This window comes from Stegostoma tigrinum, chromosome 3, assembly GCF_030684315.1.
Source record: "Stegostoma tigrinum isolate sSteTig4 chromosome 3, sSteTig4.hap1, whole genome shotgun sequence".
Lineage (NCBI taxonomy): Eukaryota > Metazoa > Chordata > Chondrichthyes > Orectolobiformes > Stegostomatidae > Stegostoma > Stegostoma tigrinum.
The window spans coordinates 114,251,626-114,272,236 of record NC_081356.1 but is presented as its reverse complement, the minus strand read 5'-3'; the positions used below and the strand labels follow the sequence as shown (position 1 = coordinate 114,272,236).

Below are 20,611 nucleotides of genomic sequence, written 5' to 3'. Positions count from 1 at the left end.
ATGTGCATGTCCAGCAGTCGCTTAAATGTCACTAATGACTCCACTTCCACGAGACTCCGCTTCCACGACTGCCACTGGTAAACTATTCTATGCGCTCACAACTCTCTGGGTGAAGAACCTCCCTCTGACGTCTCCTCTATACCTTCCTCCTAACACCTTAAAACTATGACCCCTTGTGGCAGTCAATCCTGCCCTGGGGAAAAGTCTCTGGCCATCGACTCTATCAATGCCTCTCATTACCTTGTACACCTCGATCAGGTCACCTCTCTTCCTCCTTCTCTCCAGAGAGAAAAGTCCGAGCTCAGTCAACCTCTCCTCATAAGGCAAGCCCTCCAGTCCAGGCAGCATCCTGGTAAACCTCCTTTGCACCCTCTCCAAAGCCTCCACCTCTTTCCTAAAATAGGGCGACGAGAACCGGACACAATATTCCAAGTGTGGTCTCACCAAGTCTCTGTAGAGCCGCAGCATAACCTCGGAGCTCTTAAACTCGACCCCCTGTTAATGAAAGCCAAAACACCATATGCTTTCTTAACAGCCTTATCCACCTGGGTGGCAACTTTGAGGGAGCTATGCACTTAAACACCAAGATCCTGCTGTTCCTCCACACTGCCGAGAATCCTGCCTTTAATCCTATATTCAGCATTTAAGTTCGACCTTCCAAAATGCATCACTTCACATTTATCCAGGTTGAACTCCATCTGCCATTTCTCAGCCCAGCTCTGCATTGTGTCAATGTCTCGCTGAAGCCTGCAATAGCCCTCAATACTATCAACGGCACCTCCAACCTTTGTGTCATCAGCAAACATACTAACCCACCCCTCAACCTCCTCATCCAAGTCATTTATAAAAACTACAAAGAGCAGAGGCCCAAGAACAGAGCCCTGTGGGACACCACTCAGCACTGACCTCCAGGCAGAATATTTACCATCTACAACCTCTCTCTGCCTCCTGTCAGCCAACCAATGCTGAATCCAGACAGCCAAATCACCCTGTATCCCATACCTCCTGACTTTATGAATGAGCCTGCCGGGGGGAAACTTATCAAATGCCTTGCTGAAGTCCATGTATACCACATCCACTGCTCGACCCTTGTCAACCCGTCTCATGACTTCCTCAAAGAACTCAATGAGATTTGTAAGGCATGACCTGCCCCTCACAAAGCCATGCTGACTCCCTTTAATCACGCTACGCTTTTCCAAATAGTCATAAATCCTATCCCTCAGAATTCTTTCCAAAACCTTGCTGACCACAGACGTAAGACCGACTGGTCTGTAATTTCCAGGGATTTCCCTATTCCCTTTCTTGAAAAGAGGAACAACATTTGCCTCCCTCCAATCTTCTGGTACGACTCCCATGGAGAGTGAGGAAGCAAAGATCTTTGCCAGCGGCTTAGCAACCTCCTTTCTCACTTCCTGGAGCAACCTAGGATAAATCTGGTCTGGCCCTGGGGACTTATCAATTTTAATGTTTGCCAAAATTTCCAGCACATCAACTTCCTGAATCTTGATCTGTTCAAGCGTGTTTTCCTGCACAAAGTTCTCATTCACAACGAGGTCCCTTTCCTTAGTGAAAACTGGATAGACTTTTCCTTGTACTTTCTGTCCTTTTCACACCTCGTATTGTTATCCTTTACTTTATTTTCCTATCTGTTTGTCTAGTTTAAACGATTGCCATTTTCTTCCTCTTCAATCATTTCCACCGCAGTATTAGTCATCTCCTTTGTATTTCTGTGCTTTGACCACTATAACACTAAATATTGGCATTTCATGTTTTCATCTCAGGTACGTCTGTTTTTCGGATATCAGCTGATGATAAAGATGGTGACCCACTCTTGTATGGGCTTGAAGGAGAATTAGCATCACGTTACTTCATGGTGAACAGCAGCAGTGGTGATGTAATTGTTAAGGAAGCTGTTGACAGAGAGGTTTGAGCTTTCTTTTGATAAAGCATTTAATTTTTCTTTTAACTTGAGTTTAGCAACAGTGATGATGATAGGAATTGCATAAAGAGCAAGTTTTCCATAAATTGTTTACTGAGTGTACAATTTATTCATGATATTTAAGGTATGTTCATACTGGGTTGGAGACCTTGGAATGAAATTGATCTTCAGCAACAGTGGAGCAGATGATAATGAATCACAAACATTTGACCTAGGAACATAGGACTTCAGAGCAGGAGGAGAATTTTTGAGACTGATTTGACATTTTATAAGATCATGGCTGGTCTCAACTTCATTTTCCTGTCAGCACCCCATAACCCTTGACTCACTTGTGAATCAGAAGCCTAAATTCAATGATCTATCTTACAATGCCACTGGAAAAGAAAATTCCATAGATTAGCACCCTTTGAGGGAAAAAAAAACACCTCATCTCTGTCTCAAAAGGGGGCTACTCACATTTGTGCACTGTGTCCACTAGTTCTAGTCTTCCCTAGAAGAGAAAACATCCTTTGAGTGTTCAGTCAATCCAGTCCCCTCAGGATCTTACATGCTTCTTCTAAACTTCAGGTGGTATCGATTCAACCTGATACATAGTTCCCTATAAGAAAACCCCTTCATCCTGTCACTGGACTGTTTCTAACACAATCATCTCCTTTTCTCAAATGTGAAAACCCAAACTCGATGCAGTACTCTACGTATGGTCCCATCAAGTCCACGTACCGCTGCAGCAGTAACTTCTTTATGCCATTCCCCTTCCAAGACATACTGACAACGCTTTTGACTTCATAATTATTGATTGCCCGTGTAAGCAATCTTGTTGTGATTCATATAATAGGACACCAGGATCCTTCTTTTCTTCCCTGTTCCGCGATCTCTCTCCAGTTAAACAGTAATTTGCTTTTCTAGTCATTCTGCCAATATGAAAAGTTCATATTAAACTCCAATTGCCAAATTATTTCCCTGTATGCCTTGATCTGCCTCAGCGCCTTATGATCTGTATGTCCTTGTTTGCTATAATCTGCCTGTACTACTTGCAAAAACAAAGCTTTTTGTCAAACAAAGCAAGGTCAGTGATCATGGGGGATTTCAATATGCACATGGAGTGTTGGTAGTGGATTGCAAGAAAAGGAGTTTGTGGAATGTCTACGCGATGGCTTTTTGGAGCAGCTCATGGTGGACCCCACAAGGTAACAGGATTTCATGTTGAGCAATGAGGCAGACTTAATAAGGGAGCTTAAGGTAAAGGAACCCTTAGAAGGCAGTGATTATAAGATAGAATTTACTCAGCAATTTGAGAGAGAGAAGATAGAATCAGAGATAACGATATTACAGCTGAATAAGGGTAACTACAGAGGTATGAGAGAGGAGCTGGGCAGAATTGACTGAGAAAGGAGCCTAGCAGGAAAGACAGTGGAACAGTAATGGCAGGAGTTTCTGGGAGTAATTTGGGAGATACAGCAACATTTCATCCCTAGGTAAGAGAAGCATGGTACAGAGAGGATGAGGCAACCATGACTGACTAAGGAAGTCAGGGATAACATAAAAGCAAAAGAGAAACATATAATGTGGCAAAGGGCAGTGGGAAACCAGAGGACTGGGACGCTTACAAAGACCAACACAGGGCAACGAAGAGAAGAAATAAGGAGGGAGAAGATTAAATATGAGGGTAAGCTAGCCAGTAATATAAATGAAGACTGTTAAGTTTCTTTATATATATAAAGGGCAAAAGAGAGGTAAAGGTGGACATTGGACCGTTGGAAAATGACAGTATAGAGATATGGTAGTGGGGAATAAGGAAATAGCTGAGGAGCTGCATAATAACTTTGCGTCATTCTTCACAGTGGAAGACACAATTATCTCCCAAAAATTCAAGAGAGCCGAGGGCAGAGCCGAGTATGGTGGCCATCTCCAAGGACAAGGTGCTCGTAAAACTGATTCGCCTAAGGTTGGATAAATCAACTGCACCAGATGGACTACATCCCAGAGTTCTAAAGGAGATAGCTGAAGAGATATTGGAAGTGTTAGTGGTGATCTTTCAGGAATTTCTGGATCAGGGAGTGTCCCAGAGGACTGGAAAATTGCTGATGTGACACCCCTGTTTAAAAAGGGATAAGGCAAAAGAAGGAAAATTCCAGGCCGATTAGCCTAATCTTGGTTGTGGGTAAGATTTTGGAGTCCATTGTAAAGGATGAGATTTCTGAATATTTGGAAGTGTATGGTAAAGTAGAGCAAAGTCAGCATAGTTTCCTCAAAGAGAGATCATGCCTGACAAATGTGCTCGAATTCTTTGAGGAATTAATGAGCAGGGTAGAACAAGGCGAGCCAATAGATGTTATCTACCTGGACTTCAAAAAGGCCTTTGACAAGGTGGGGAACAGGAGGCTACTGGGTAAGAAAAGGGTCCATGGTGATAGAGGCAAGGCACTAGCATGGATGGAAGATTGGCTGTCTGGCAGAAAGCAGAGAGTGAGGATAAAAGGGTCTTTCTCAGGATGGCAGCTGACAAGTGGTGTTCTACAATGGTCAGTGTTGGGACCACAACATTCCACTTTATACGGTAATGGTCTAGATGAAGGAACTGTGGGCATTCTGGCTAAGTTTGCAGATGATATAAAGATAGGTGGAGGGACAGGTAGCATTGAGGAGGTGGAGAGGCTGCAGAAGGATTTGGACAGGTTAGGAGAGTGGGCAAAGAAGTGGCAGATGGAGTGCAGCGTTGGAAAGTGTGACCTCATGCACTTTGTTAAGAAGAATAAAAGCATGGACTATTTTCTAAACGGGGAGAAAATTCAGAAGTCTGACGTGCAAAGAGACTTGGGCGTTGTCATCCAGGATTCTCTCAAGGTAAACTTGCAGGTTGAGTCAGCTGTCAGGAAGACAAATGCAATGTTGGCATTTATTTTGAGAGGACTGTATATGAAAGCAGGAATGTATTACTGAGGCTTTATAAGGGCCTGCTCAGGCAACATTTAGAGTACTGTGTGCAGTTTTAGGCCCCATATCTCAGGAAGAATGTACTAGTCCTGGAGCACGTTCAGAGGAGGTTCACGAGAATGGTCCCAGGAATGAAAGTTTAATGTATGAGGAACATTTGAGGACTCTGGGACTATACTCATTGGAGTTTAGAAGAATGAGGGGGCATCTAATTGAAACTTACAGAATACTGAATGGCCTGGACAAAGTGGGTGCTGGGAAGATGCTTCCATGGGTAGGAGAGACTAGGACCTGAGGGCACAGACTTAGAGTAAAGGGAAGACCTTTTAGAATGGGGATAAGGAGAAACTCCTTCAGCCAGAGAGTAGTGAATCTATGGAATTCACTGCCACAGAAGGCTGTGGAGGTCAGGTTATTGAGTATATTTAAGACAGAGATAGATAGATTCTTGATTATCAAGGGGGCCAAGGATTACGGGTAGAAAGAGAGAGAATGGGGTTGAGGAACTTATCGGCCGTGATTGAATGGCAGAGCAGGCTTGTTGGGCCGAATGGCCTAATTTCTGCTCCTGTGTCTTATGGTCTTTTCACTGAACTTAGGTACCCGTGACTACAATAAATGAAAGGAAATCAAATCACTCACTTAACCAAATAAAAATTGAAAGAACTGTGGATGCTGTAAATCAGGAACAAAAACAAAGTTGCTGAAAAAGCTCAGCAGATCTGGCACTCACTTGAACTGACTTGCTATGGTATCTTGACAATGTGCTTTCCTACCTGCCTTGGAGTCATCAGCAAATTTAGTTATATTCTCAGGTCATTGATATAGACTGTAAATGTTAGAGGATCCAACGCTGATCCTTGTGGCACTGGTTTTAGAACGTCACATGGACGTACATGGAATAGTGTAGGTTAGATGGGCTTGAGATCGGTATGACAGGTCGGCACAACATCGAGGGCTGAAGGGCCTGTACTGTGCTGTAATGTTCAATGTTCTATGTTCTATGTTCTAATTAATTCCCCTCTCTGCAGACCTGAAAATGAACAATTTATCCTGACTTATTCCTTACTGTTGGCTGACCAATCTTTTTTCCGTGCTAATATGTTATCCTCTCCCTGTGTTCTTAGATTGTCTACTAATCTTTTGAAGTGGCACCTTATCAAATGCCTTTTGGATATCCAAGAGCGTCACCTCTACATGTCACCTACATCCATCCTTGTTTGTTAATTCCTCAAAGAAGTCCAATTAATTCGTTTAATATGACTGGAAACAGTGATATGCTGTCAAAATTATTGGTCTTGTAATAGAAAAAAAAAACAAATTTCAGAAGGAAATAATAATTTATGCTGTGTGAGAAGACAGACACTGTTGATTAGTTTATTAGTCGGCTCTGGTTGACTGAAGCATTGTTGTGAAGAATGTACGAGGGAAAAGTTAGCCCCCAAGATTTTGTTTTACTTTACATCAGTCAACACTATTAGTCAAAACACTACCCAGGAAACTACACTGTGGGATTTGGCTTATCCATAGAAGACAGAGGGTGGTGATGGAGAGGTGTTTTTCAGGCTGCAGGTCTGTGAATGGCGGTGTTCTACAGGGATCCGTACTGGGACCTCTGCTGTTTGCGATATATATAAATGATTTGGATGATAATGTAGATGGATGGATTAGTATGTTTGCAGATTATGCATATATTGGTGGAGTTGTTGATAGTGTAGAAGGCTGTCAAGGGATACATTGGGATATAGATCAGTCGCAGATATGGTTAGAGAAATGGCAAATGGAGTTTAATCTGGGTAAGTGTGAGGTGCTGCATTTTGGGAGATCAAATGTTAAGGAAATGTATACTGTTAATGGCAGTACCCTGAACAGCATTGATGTACAGAAGGATCCTGGGGTTCAAGTTCCTCGCTCCCTGAAAGTGGCCACTCAAGTATATAGAGTGGTAAAGAAGGCATATGGCATGTTTGCCTTTATTGGTTGGGGAATTGAGTGCAGGATGTCATATTGCAGTTTTATAAGATTTTGGTTAGGTCACATTTAGAGCATTGCGTTCAATTCTGGTTGCTGCATTGCAGGAAGAATGTGGAAGCTTTGCAGAGGTTTACCATGATGCTACCTGGATCACAGGGTATAAGTTATGAGGAGAGGCAAGAAAATCTCAGGTTGTTTTCTGTTGAGCGACAGAGGCTGAGTGTGGACTTGATAGGAGACTATAAAATTTTGAGATGCTTCGATAAGGCTGACAGTCAGAATCTTCTTCCCAGAGTTGAAATGTCTAATACTAGGGGGCATGCATTTAAGTTAGAGGGGGAAAAAGTTCAAAGGAGACATGAGGGGCACTTTTTAAAGACAGAGTGTTGTAAGAATGTGGAAAGCACTGCCAGGGATGGTGGTGGAGGCAAATACGATAAGGGCATTTAAGAGACGTTTAAATAAGCACATGAATGTACAAGGAACGGAAGGATATGGACCAAGGGTAGGCAGAAGGGATTAGTTCAGTTTGCTGTCATGTTCGGCACAACATTGTGGACTGAAGGCCCTGTTCCTGTGCTGCACAGTTCTACGTTCTATGTTCCTTTTTGCTGTTGTTCGTTCCTGACATTCAAGTAGCTCCTTTTCCTTTATGAAAGATACTTGTTTTTTAGTTTTAGACATTTTAATCAAGCTGATGAGGAATGTTATGACACATATTTGGGACAGATGGGACCTGACCCTGGACCTTCTGGCCCAGAGGTAGCAACCTGTTGCCTCCTTGGCAAATGGTGGAATTCAAATTCAATATAAAAATGGCTGGAATTAAGAATCTAAAAATGACCATGAAGTCACTGACACTTTTCATTACAACCCATCTGGCTCACTAGTTTCCTTCCAGGAAGGAAATCTGCCTTCCCCACCTGGGTCTGGTTTACATGTGACTCCAGACCCACAAGCAATGTAGTTGACCTTGCCTAACAAACCACTCAGTTATATCAATTGCTATGAAGTCTCAACAAAGAAATAATACAGGTCGGACCAATGGCAATAACCTAGACACTGGAAAAGACAACAATAAAAACAATTCTGTCAATCCTAACCATAGTAATGCAAATTCCTCCTTGCAAACATCTGGGAGTTGGTGCAAACATTTGGACAGCTGTCTCACAGACTAGTCAAGCAACAAAAACAAAGTTTCTGGAAAAGCTCAGCAGGTCTGGCAAAAAACAGAGTTAACGTTTCCGAGGAAGGTTCAACAGACCCGAAACGTTGACTTTGTTTTTTCCCTTCACAGATGCTGTCAGACCTGCTGAGCTTTTCCAGTAATTTTGTTTTTGTTCCTAGTCAAGCAACAGCCTGGCATAGTCACACTCACAGAATCATACCTTACAGACAACGTTGCAGACATCACCGTCCCACCAGCAGGGCAGACCTAGCAGAGGTGGCGGAACAGTTGTACACAAATGGGAAGGAGTCATCCTGGGAGTCCTCAACACTGACTCCAAACCCATCAAGTCTTGTCAAGAGGGCATGCCAGTGGTGGCACCAGACATACCTAAAAGCAAGGTCAACCTAGTGAACTACCAAACAGGATGACTTGCATGCCAAACAGTAAAGAATCATAGAACTCCAGCAGTATGGAAACAGGCCATTCAGCCCACCAAGCCCATACCATAGCAATAAAGACAAATATATTTGGTCAGACATAACTACTAGAGCCATTAGGAGCTGTTACATATATATCTTCTCCCTCCAAAATCTAAAGTAGAACTCCTTGTCTCCACCCACAGACTCTGTAAAATCAGAAGAATGGGCGTAGCCAATGTAACAGGAACATTAACTCTTTCAGAATCATTACCATTATACAATACCCTTCCATCTTGTTAGTGGTCTCATGTTATAGAGAGGAGAACAATCCAGTGTTTGATGAGACACAGTTGTCTGATTTGATTGTCAAGATGATGTGCCATTTCAGACGAATGTGATCGCCGTTGATGGTATACAAATGAATGTCCTAATAGACCACCTCAAAGGGCATAAGAGATAACCACAATAATATGGAACTAGAGCTAAACCCAGGTAATTCTAGATATTGTCCTTTCTCCAAAGTGAACCATTTGGATTTTGGCACCGATCCGACAGTTTTGATCATTATTTTTCTGATGTAGACCAATAACTTGTCAGACATTTTTGAATTTAGCTCCACATCACTCTAAGGTAGAATTTCAATTCATGACCTCTGGTACCTTTGTCCAGTATCCAGCATTCAACTAACATATACCCGAAGTGCCAGACTGGAGTTGGTTTAACATTATGTTTCCTCAATACTGCGCTATGCCGGAGTGTCAATTTAGTTTATGAAGGCAAGCCTCCGTAGGGATCAAATCTTCATCCAGCTCTAAAGTTATGAATGGGATCAACTAAACCAAGTTGAATCACATGGGGAAAGCTATGTGAAAATCTAGGTTATCAAGATATTAAAAAAAAGTAAGATGCACTAAATGTACAAAAAGTTTATTCACTTCTACATTTTGTTCATATTTCCATTTCATCGAAATAGGCAAATCATTCTATAGTTGGACGAATGGCCTTACATTTGCACTCCTGCTCCCTCTGACATATTAAAAAGCTGCAAATTGTTAACAATTACTTATTCCGTTAGGCCATTTGCTACCCTGAATCCAGCCTCCCAAAGGTTAAGTGTCGGGATTTTCTCACTCAGTCCTCAGGTTAAGATTGCAGTCCATGCCTAATGGAAAATTGAAACTGACCTGCACTGTAACCAAGGACCTGACTGGCTTCAGAAAATTGGGGTCAATCCTTGACACCTCCAAGTCAAAAGTGCAGTCAGCATTGAGATGGGAGGCCTGCAGATGAGCATGCTACAACATTTTTACTGTTTATACCCCCTACCGAACCGAGTTTCTGTGCGTTATGGGAAATTACAGTTCTCCTCATTACCTCCCCAGTTAGTGCATGTTCAGCAGTGCATATTCATCTGAAGTCTATGAGCTTTCCTTACAAACCTGTGCTAATCCAAAGTAACTACTTTCCAAATCCTTGCTATGGGCAAATGGTCTACAAATTCTGAAATATGACATCCCCCATCATGTTTTACAAATCTCTGATCTCCTCTTAATCTTCTTTGATCTTGTGAAAAAAGCCCAGTATCATTCATCTCTCCTCATAGCGAAAACCTCTCATGCTTGGTATCATCTTGAAATGCTTTTCTTGAAATATTTTTGAGTTATAAATTAAATTATCTCATGAATGTGTCGTTTGTGTTGGCTTGACATGAAGCCTTGAGAAATTAGCTGGCTAACAAAAATGTTAAAAGACATGCCACAGCAAAGATTTTGATGTAACTGCCTGATTGTAACAAATCACATCTGGTTAAATGTCTCAAGCAATAAATGTTGAGTTCTGGGGCTTGTCCAGCTCATTAGAACAGCTGGTCTATTTAACTTTGATCGGGTGCTCACAACTCAAACATCCTAAAGGTTACAAGAAAATGTTCACTAATGATTGTCGGTATCGTGTGTTAAAGACAATTAAGAATAGAGTTTACATTCAGAAATTCAGCCACGCTATACCCGTAACCTCCAACATCTTTAGGGAGTGGCCTTCAAGGCATGGTTCCTCATTCGAATGGAGGCTAATTCTGTCAATCAAATTGGCTTCTGGGTGGGAAAGATGTCACTGACATTACACACACTTTTTGGAATTAAAACCACAGAGAGCTGGGAGCCTGGCTGTTTGCTCTTGGGACTCTTTAAGTTAAGGGCTCAAGTCTCTTTCAAACATATTTCACGTTCAGACCCTTTACAAGCTGCTCCAGGGGGAAGGGTTTTGGGGGGCTCAGATGGGGGAGGGGTTTGGTAGATACCTGGCAATTTTCACTTTCCTGATAGACCTTTCTTTAGCTATTCAGCCCATCAAGTCTGTTCTCTCATTCAATGAGATCATGGCAGATCTGATCATCCTTGACTCCACTATCATGCTGTTACCCAAGAAACCTTCGATTCGCTTACCTAAAATCTGGCTATCTCTGCCTTAATTATACTTAGAGAGACAGACCTTTGTGATAAAGTATTCCACAGGTTCACTAGCCTCTGAGAGAAGAAATTTCTCCTCGTCTCTATCTTAAATATGCAACCCATTGTTCTGACGTTGCGTACTCTGGTCCTAAAATCTCCCACAAAGGGAAGGAATCTGTCTGCAACCACCCTGTTAAGTACCTTAAGAATTTTGTATGTTCCAATAAGGTCATTCCTCTAGATTCTAATGAGCACACAGCCAACCTACTCAACTTCTCCTCATTAGTCAGTCCCTCTATACCTCAGCCCAGTGAATGCCTTCTGGGCTGTCTCCAATGCCAGTCTATTTTTTGTTAGATAAGGAGCCCAAAACTATTCACTGTGTTCCAGCTGCAGTCTTGTATAGTTTGTTTTGAAATAATGGACAACATTCCATTTGCCTTCCCGATTACCTGCTAAACTTGGGAGCTGGCTCTTTGTGAATCATGCTGAAGGACTCCCAAATCCCTATGTTTTGTAGCTTTCTGTAGTCATGGTTGTTTTATCCTGTTTCTAGAATATTTCTTCCTCACTGGTCTATGTCTTTGCTGTGAACTATTTTAATAAATGTATACCATTTGTTCCTCAACTGTCCCTGCTGTTAAATCCCCTTTCACAGTCCACTAGAGCCAGCTCCATCCTCATTCCTTTGTACTCACGCTCACGTAAGATGAGCAGAGTTATTTCCAATCCAAGTCACTTCCTTTTAAACTGAATCTAAATTCTACCATGTTATGGTCACTGTTTTCTAGGGGATCTTTTACTCTGATATCATTTATTAAACCTACCTCATTATAGATCTCCAAAATAGTCTGATCCAAGGTTGGATCCAAAAATATTGTTCTTGGAATCTGTCCTAAATATTCTATACAAATATGTGCTTGTCAATCTGACTGTCACAGTTTATATGAACATTAGAGGCACTTATGATTAATGTACTGCATTTGTTGCATGCCCTCATTATCTCCCGATTCATTCTGTGTCCCGCCATAAAGTCCCTGAGGTATCATCTTCCCCTTTTAATTTTCTTCTTTTTCTCTATCCATGCATGTCCTATATCTTCCAATCCAACATAATTTCTTGCTTTCATACTTATTTCATCCTGTACAGCAATGTTATCCCAACACCTTTTCCTTCCTGCCTGTCGTTTTGAAAAATCATATACCCTTGAATATTTAGTTCCCAGTTTAGATCTCCTGTAACCATTTCTCTGTAATGGCTATAAGATGATATTCATTAACTTGTTTTTTTCATTAATTCATTTGGTTTGTTCTGAATGCTATGGGCATTCAAGTAAGCAGTGACTGATTTTTGCCTTTTTACCAGTTTTTCCTCTTTTGACCCGATTCACTGCTGTTTCGCTGTGTTTACATACTTTGTTTCTCCCTGCACCACTCTGGGTATCATTATCCAAATAGCCATGGTGTAGTACTGCCACATCCTCTTGTTTTGCAAGCCTACATTTCCCCTCTCCCAACACTATCCCCCAATTGCTTTGAAGCCCTTGTTATTTGAATTGCCAGGAAATAGTTCCCAGCACGATTCAAGTGAAGCCTATTCCAACGGAACAGCTCCTTTCTACCCATGTACAGGTGCCAATGCCCTAAGAACTGAAACCCATTCCAGCCTCACCAATCTTTGAACCATCCATTTAACTTCTTGACTTTATTTACCCTGTGCCAGTTTGCTTGTGGCTGAAGTAGTAATTCAGAGATTACAACCTTGGAGGTTCTGCTTTGTAATTTAGCTCCTAACTGTTTAAAGTCTTTCGACAAAGCCTTCTTCCTATTCCTGCCAGTATTGTTGGTACTAATGTCGATGATGATTACTGGATCTTTACCCTACCTGTGAGGCAATGTGTTTAACTCTGGCACCCAGGCGGCAACTCAACCCTCAGGAGTACTGCTCACGCCTTCAGACAACAATATCTATCCCTTTAGCCACGCTGTTTCTACTACTACTACATTCATATTTCCATCTCCCACTTAAATTACTCCAAGCACCAGGGTGCCGTAGTCAGTTTGTTATCCTCTCTGCAGTCCCCACTCTCATCTACACAGCTTTCAAGAACATCATAACTGTTGGGACAATTGTAGGGGCTAACGTTCCTCAATTTTAACTCCCTGGATTGTCATACCTGCCTCCGTCACACCCTCTTGCACCTGATAACAAACCAATTTTGAATAACTTGGTCTAAGGAGTATGACTGCCCAATGGAGCGAGGTCTAGGGATATCTTTCCCCTTCCCTGATGTGGCTCAATGTCTGCATTTATGCTTTCGCTGATATGTCAGGCAACCTAGATGTACCCTTGGTCACGGTGGCATTTCCATTGCCTTGTTGAACAGGAAAAATTCCATTTGCCTCATGAACATTGGTGAACTTCTTTGGCCCCAAGTGTCCACATTTCATCACTGAAGCGGATTGGTGGGAGCCATCATTTCTAGGTGAATGAAAAGAAAAGCTGTTACTGCACTGGAAATTGGACAATTGTTATAACATCCTGCCAGGTTGTTTCTCCAGGTGATGAAGTTAGATGGGGGTGTGGGATTCAAACACAAATAGATCAGCCACAAACTTATTGAATGACACAGCAGGCTCAGGAAAGGGGTGAATGGTTAACTTCTGTAGCGGTTTCATATGTTCATAAGTTTGCAAAATGATTCGAAGCAGGTGATGTTTATCCTGTTCTGTTTAGTATCTTGGTGTGATATTTTTCTGTTTGCAATTTAACAGGATTAACAGCTGAACCAAAGCAACGAACAGAAAAAAATACACTAAAAAATTAGTGAACAATGTAATTCAATATTCCACAATGCATGTTAAGTATTTTACATTTAGTCATCATTTTAACTTTTTGCAGGTCTTTGCAAATAGCAATGATCACTTTGGAGTAATTATTACCGTTGATGATGGGATAAACGCATTGGTAAGTAACAGCAACAGTAAACAGTTATGGTTTACATATCTATACCTTTAACTTCATATTAAGAACCAATTTTCAAAGCTTTTGTACCAAGACTGAATGTATTTGAGTTTGGTGATTTCTACAAAGTGTTTAAGGTCAATTTGCAAGTGAAGGTTCCAAGTAACCAAAATTCCAACCAAAAAGATGAGGGAAGCACTCTGATGCAAGATCGCCACATGGTTATTCATGAGCCACCCAATAACCCTAGCTTTTCTCTTCTGTGACAGCAGTGATTTCTGGGTGTTAACCTGAGAAAATGAATGTGAAAGGAATATGGAAAAATAGTTAACATTATTTTACCTTGTATAGGTGAAAAAGACTTTGCATATTTATATCGAGGATATTAATGACAACTCGCCAGCCTTTAAAGGGTTACCGTATCAAGTTGAAGTTGCAGAGGTAACCAGTTTCACATGTTGAATTGTATCACTTTGAACTTGCAGCTTTAAATTATGGTCAATTACATGTTGTCAAAAATGACATAATAATGGCAAAATTGCTTCTAAGAACATATTATTAAGAACACCTTTATTTACTTTTGAGCAGAATGAAAATGTGAGAACTGAAATATTCAGGGTATTTGCAAGAGACATTGATAGAGGCAATAATGGCTCCGTAACATATGAAATTCTAGAGGTAATTGCTGTACTTGCCTTTCTGTTATGCACTAATGTTCATTTTTCTAATACATTAAATGCAGTACTTTTCTTAAATTGTATCTGTGAAATACACTTAGTGGATGTATCCTCTTAATATTTCTGCATAGCTTCTACCCTCAGGTAATAATGATTTATTTGAAATATCCAAAAATGGAAGCATTTACCTGGAAGGTCAGCTGGACTTCTCTATAAGCACCATTTATCAGCTTCTTGTCAAAGCAGAGGTATGTAGTAAAAGTCCAGGTCATAAGACCATAAGACCATAAGACATAGGAGTGGAAGTAAGGCCATTCGGCCCATCAAGTCCACTCTGCCATTTAAATCATGGCTGATGGGCATTTCAACACCACTTCTCTGCACTCTCCCCGTAGCCTTTCATTCCTTTTGAGATCAAGAATTTGTCGATCTCTGCCTCGAAGGCATCCAATGTCCCAGCCTCCACTGCACTCTGCAGCAATGAATTCCACAAGCCCACCACTCTCTGGCTGAAGAAATGCATCTCATTTCAGTTTTAAATTTACCCACTCTAATTTTAAGGCTGTGCCCACGGGTCCTAGTCTCCCCGCCTAACGGAAACAACTTCCTAGCGTCCACCCCTTCTAAACCATACATTATCTCGTAAGTTTCTATTAGATCTCCCCTCAACCTTCTGAACTCTAATGAGTACAATCCCAGGATCCTTAGCCGTTCATCATACGTTAAACCTACCATTCCAGGGATCATCCGTGTTAATCTCCGCTGGACACGGTTCAGGGCTAGTATGTCTTTCCTGAGGTGTGGGGCCCAAAATTGGACACAGTATTCTAAATGGGGCCTAACTAGAGCCTTATGAAGCCCCAGAAGCACATCGCTGCTTTTATATTCCAACCCTCTTGAGATAAACGACAACATTACATTTGCTTTCTTAATTACGGACTCTACCTGCAAGTTAACCTTTAGAGAATCCTGGACCAACACTCACAGATCCCTTTGTACTTCTCATTTGCGAATTTTCTCACCGTTTAGAAAATAGTCCATGCCTGTATTCTTTTTTCCAAAGTGCAAAACCTCACATTAACTCACATTGAATTTCATCAGCCATTTCCTGGGCCACTCTCCTAAACTGTCTAAATCTTTCTGCAGCTTCCTCACCTCCTCAGTACTACCTGCCTGTCCACCTATCTTCGTCTCATCGGCAAACTTCGCCAGAATGCCCCCAGTCCCTTCATCCAGATCATTAATATATAAGGTGAACAGCTGTGGCCTCAACACTGACCCCTGTGGGACACCACTCGACACCAGTTGCCATTCCGAGAAAGAGCCTTTTATCCCAACTCTCTGCCTTCTGTCAGACAGCCAATCCTCAATTCAAGCCAGTAGCTCACCTCGAACACCATGGGCCCTCACCTTGCTCAGCAGCCTCCCGTGAGGCACCGTATCAAAGGCCTTTTGGAAGTCTAGATAGATAACATCTACTGGGTTTCCCTGGTCTAACATACTTGTTACCTCTTCAAAGAATTCCAACAGGTTTGTCAGGCATGACCTCCCCTTACTAAAACCATGCTGACTTGTTTTAATCTGACCCTGCACTTACAGGAATTTAGAAATCTCATCCTTGACAATGGATTCTAGAATTTTACCAACTACCGAGGTTAAGCTAATTTTCCATCTTTTGCCCTGATCCTTTCTTAAACAAGGGAGTTACAACAGCAACTTTCCAATCATCTGGGACTTTCCCTGACTCCAGTGACTTTTGAAAGATCACGACCAAAGCCTCCGCTATTTCCTCAGCCACCTCCCTCAGAACTCTAGGATGTAGCCTATCGGGGCCAGGAGATTTATCAATTTTTAGACCCTTTAGCTTTTCTAGCACTTTCTCTTTTGTAATGCCTACTGTACTCAACTCTGCCCCCTGGCTCTCCCTAATTGTTTGCATACTACTCATGTCTTCCACTGTGAAGACTGACGCAAAGTACTTATTAAGTTCTTCAGCTATTTCCTTATCTCCCATCACTAGCCTTCCAGCATCAATTCCAGGTCAATCCAAAGACTAAGCAAAATTTCAGTTGCAAAGTTTATTTACATTTTTAAAAACCATGCCGTACCACTCAATACAACCTGTGAGGTTTCATTTAATGTTTAGTGACAAGGAGCAGATGTAACAGCTTGTCACTAGGCAGATATCTCATTAGCTGAATTGATTAAGAGGCAATGCTCAGTATTAGGTTGCTAAAGCAATAAAGTCAACCAACCAAGATAAATATCTAACAAATGAATATATCGATAGACAACTGTAGGATGGAGGGTGATTTTTTTTTATCAACTTCCTACCCTAATTCATTCTTCTTAGTGCTCAAAACTATTCAAGTTCTTTCATCTGGCAGACCTCCCTTTCCTGCTAGGGTGTTGCAAAAGGCTCTCTGTCATCTAACTATCTTGTTTACCTTTGCTTTTACGCCCGACTACAATCTTGGATCTATGTAACATTATAAGAGTTCTCACAACATATTTTAAATGAATAGTTTTTCATTCAAAGACAAAATTGGTCAAGATTATCCCTGGATATGTTGCAAGAGAGAGGATGAATCAGTAGTAATGTTCTTGTAAAAACAAGTTAGTAATACCTGCTGGAAGGTGTAAAATTAATCTCATTATTTCAACAGGATCAAGGAGAACCAGAAACACAATACTCTACTGCCAGATTGATCATTCATGTGATTGACATACCAAATAAACCACCAGAATATTTAAATTCTTTTTACTATGTTCGAGTTCCAGAGAATTTACCTGTGGTATGTTTAATAATAAATTAACATCATTTGCAAAACGTGTTATATTATTTCATGTGATTTCTAATTGACCTGGTAATGAACCATAAATATTCTTTGTTTAGAATACAAGTATCATCACTGTAACAGCAATTGATGGAGACCGAGGTATTAACAATCCAGTCACTTATAGTATTACTGGTATGTATTTCAGCATGAATGTGAGATCCTTACCATATAAAAGAAAGATATAACACAAATGATGCTTTTAATTCTTTTCACTGAACATACTCCGGGTAGTTCTAAACTTGCAGATGCCAATCTGTCATCTGTATAGTATTGGGAATTATTTAGTGCTGGGAACACCCTGTAAAGGGCAAGTTTCCACTATGTGATATTAAGTAGCAGCGATAACAGCTGAAGAACAGTTCTGAGGCCAGACTGCTCCATTCTGCCTGTTTGATGAGCAGGTGGGAAAATTGCACGAGAGGGGCTGCAGAGGAGATTCATCAGGACGCTGCTTGGGATGGAAAACCTAAGTTATGAGGAAAGATTAGTTCGGCTTGGTTTGATTTGTTTAGAACTGAGAAGCCTGAGGGGCGATTTGATTGAGGGCCATGGGAAGAGTGGATAAGTAGCAGCTGTTCCTCTTGAAGGGTCAGTCTTCTGGGGACATGGGTTCAAGATAAGTGGCAGGATCTTTGGGGGGATGTGAGGGAAAATGTTTTCACCCAGAACATGGTGATGGTCTGGAATGTACAGCCTGGGAGGGTGTGTAGAGGCAACTTGCCTCACATCTTTTAAAAAAGTGCCTGGATAAGCACTTGGCATGTCACTACATCCAAGGACTGGGAAATGGGATTAGGTCGATGGGCAGATGTTTCTCATTGGGCCAAAGGACCTCTTCTGCACTGTATGATTCTATGAATGTATATGAATCATAGAATCCCTACAATGTGGAAGCAGGCCAATTGGCCCAACTGAGTCCATACTGACCCTGCGAAGAGCATCCCACCCATCCCTCTAACCTATCCCTGCAACCTGGCATTTCCCATGGCTAATCCACCTAGCCTGCACATCCTTGGCACATATTGGCAATTTAGCTTGGCCAATGGCTTTGGACAATGGGAGGAAACCAAAGCACCCAGAGGAAACCCACAAAGACACGGGGGGAGCATTCAAACTCCACACAGACAGTGGCCCCAGGCTGGAATCAAAGCCATATGCTGTTGCTATGAGGCAGCAGTGCTAACTATTGAGCTGCCTTGCCAACCCAAATGATTTGTATGAAATGTAGAAGGACAGAATTATTTAAATAAGACAGTGAGAAATTCCTCAGAGAGCTGTTCAGTTAATTCATAGAAGCATAAAAAACAGAAGCAGAATAGGCCATTTGACCCTCCAAATCTGCTCCACCATCAGCATGTACCTGGTGAGGTCAATTATTTCCTGTGAACTCTGGTGAGCACAACTTTCTTCTCAAAGTTGTCTCCTTCAGGAAAATGCCAATTCTTTGGTTAAGCGCTTACAAGTATTGAGGCTGAAGCCTCTTCATGTATTTCACTTCATGGGAAGTCTCATTTATCCGCAGTCCATCATCTTGTACTTAAATGCTTACTGTTATTTTGGTGAATGATCAACTGGTCCCATAATCTAATCCAACATTTGCTTGGTCCTAGCTAATCTGACTGAGCCAGACAAATGCACTTCAACTAAAAACAGAAATCAACTTAAACAAGGGTTTAACCTAAAAGGGGGATGAAGAGAAAAGGTGGAGAGAGAGTAGGATGGGTAGAAAGGAAAGCTCGAGAATGAAAGTTAAACAGCATGTTTGTTGGGTGGGTGATGGAGGGATTCTGGGAAATAGAGGCAGAAAATTGAGATTTGGAGGGAAGGGGAATAGTAATAGAGATGAGATGGACAGTGAAAGGGGCGAATGGAGTCAAAGGTTATGGGGAGAAAGCAGGATTAGGCAATTGTGTTGGACTATCAGCCATGATCCTAAAGAATGTGCTCCTCCTGCTCTTATCTTCTATGTTTCTGTGTTTCTTCCATGGATCATTCTAGTGAACCTTCTCTAAACTGTCTACAATGAAATATGTTTTTGTAAATAAGGAGACCAAAACTGCTCACAGTACTCCAGATGTGGTCTCACCACCAGCTTGTACAGTTACACTAAGATTTCCTTAGTCTTATACTCCAAGCCCCTTGAAATAAGAACAAACATTCCATTGGCCAATATGTTGTGAGGTTGTGGAATTCATTACCAGCATTAGTGATGGGAGCAACTACAATTGTTATAAATGCTATATAAATTTATGTAATGATGTTAAGGCTACAGGTTTGTTCATTTTGTTACTTTAGGTATGAAAGCATTTACTGTGGATCAAGTAACTGGTACAATCAGTTCCGTTTCTTTGTTGGATAGAGAAGAGATGAGAGAACCTATAACAATCGATATCACTGTGAGTCCTATTCAACCATGAAACTCTAATATAGTGATTTAAAATACTTCTGTGCACTAATGACTGTTAAACATCATTACAGATTTAAGCTCCACACGTTTCAGTATTTCAGTTATCCCTTAGGGTAAAATTGCTGCCCAGATGCAGTCTAAATGTGTTAATATCATTCATATAATTTATTTCATTCCATTGACAGGAGTGAGGACAGTAGAATGTAAGCACTCATGCAACCTATCAGTTGTAATATGTGGAATTATGTATTGAACCAATACATTCATTTGCCTTTTAGTGTTCATTCAATACTTTCAGGTTCAAGCCTATAACATCTACTGTGGATGGACAAAACAACATTAATTTTGAAATGCTAGTATTAGCTGCAGAGCTTACAATGCTTAGTTTAAAAAGAATTTGAGTTACACAAGATTAGGCTATGCAGATGTTTGGATGATTTTTGAAAACTAGAAAAAGTAGGTCATCCAAATTAATGGGGGTGGGAATTATAGCAAATTTAATCCTTTTTGGTGCAGCTTTGTTGCATTACCTTGCTGCATCAATACAGATGCTGTTTTAAATCACAGGAAAATGAAAATGTTTTCTTCAATATAGGCTTTTGAACTTGTTGAGGGTGTTAAAGACCTATCTGCTTCAACAACAACAGCAGTTACGGTATTAATACTTGATATAAATGACAATAAACCAGTATTTTACTCAGTGCATGGAGTGGCTACTGACACTTTTCATGTCAGTGTTCCTGAGGAGACTGCAAACGGTGTACCCATTCTTCAACTATTTGTACAAGACCTTGATCAAGTATGTTCATTTCAGTTTTATTTGACCTTTTAAAAAA

The 20,611-nt window shown here is 41.2% G+C and overlaps 1 protein-coding gene across 2 annotated transcripts in view; it reads left to right on the top strand.

Moving 5' to 3' along the window:
• Window positions 1-20,611, top strand: part of LOC125451065 (cadherin-related family member 2-like) — a 142,178-nt gene that overhangs the window by 8,196 nt on the left and 113,371 nt on the right. For both annotated transcript variants that reach the window (XM_048527772.2, XM_048527771.2), the window contains exons 4-12: window positions 1,782-1,924; window positions 13,789-13,854; window positions 14,203-14,292; window positions 14,440-14,529; window positions 14,660-14,776; window positions 17,195-17,323; window positions 17,425-17,500; window positions 19,664-19,764; window positions 20,371-20,574. In XM_048527772.2, coding sequence (XP_048383729.2) covers window positions 1,782-1,924; window positions 13,789-13,854; window positions 14,203-14,292; window positions 14,440-14,529; window positions 14,660-14,776; window positions 17,195-17,323; window positions 17,425-17,500; window positions 19,664-19,764; window positions 20,371-20,574 — 1,016 coding nt within the window. The remainder of the gene's footprint in view (window positions 1-1,781; window positions 1,925-13,788; window positions 13,855-14,202; window positions 14,293-14,439; window positions 14,530-14,659; window positions 14,777-17,194; window positions 17,324-17,424; window positions 17,501-19,663; window positions 19,765-20,370; window positions 20,575-20,611) is intronic.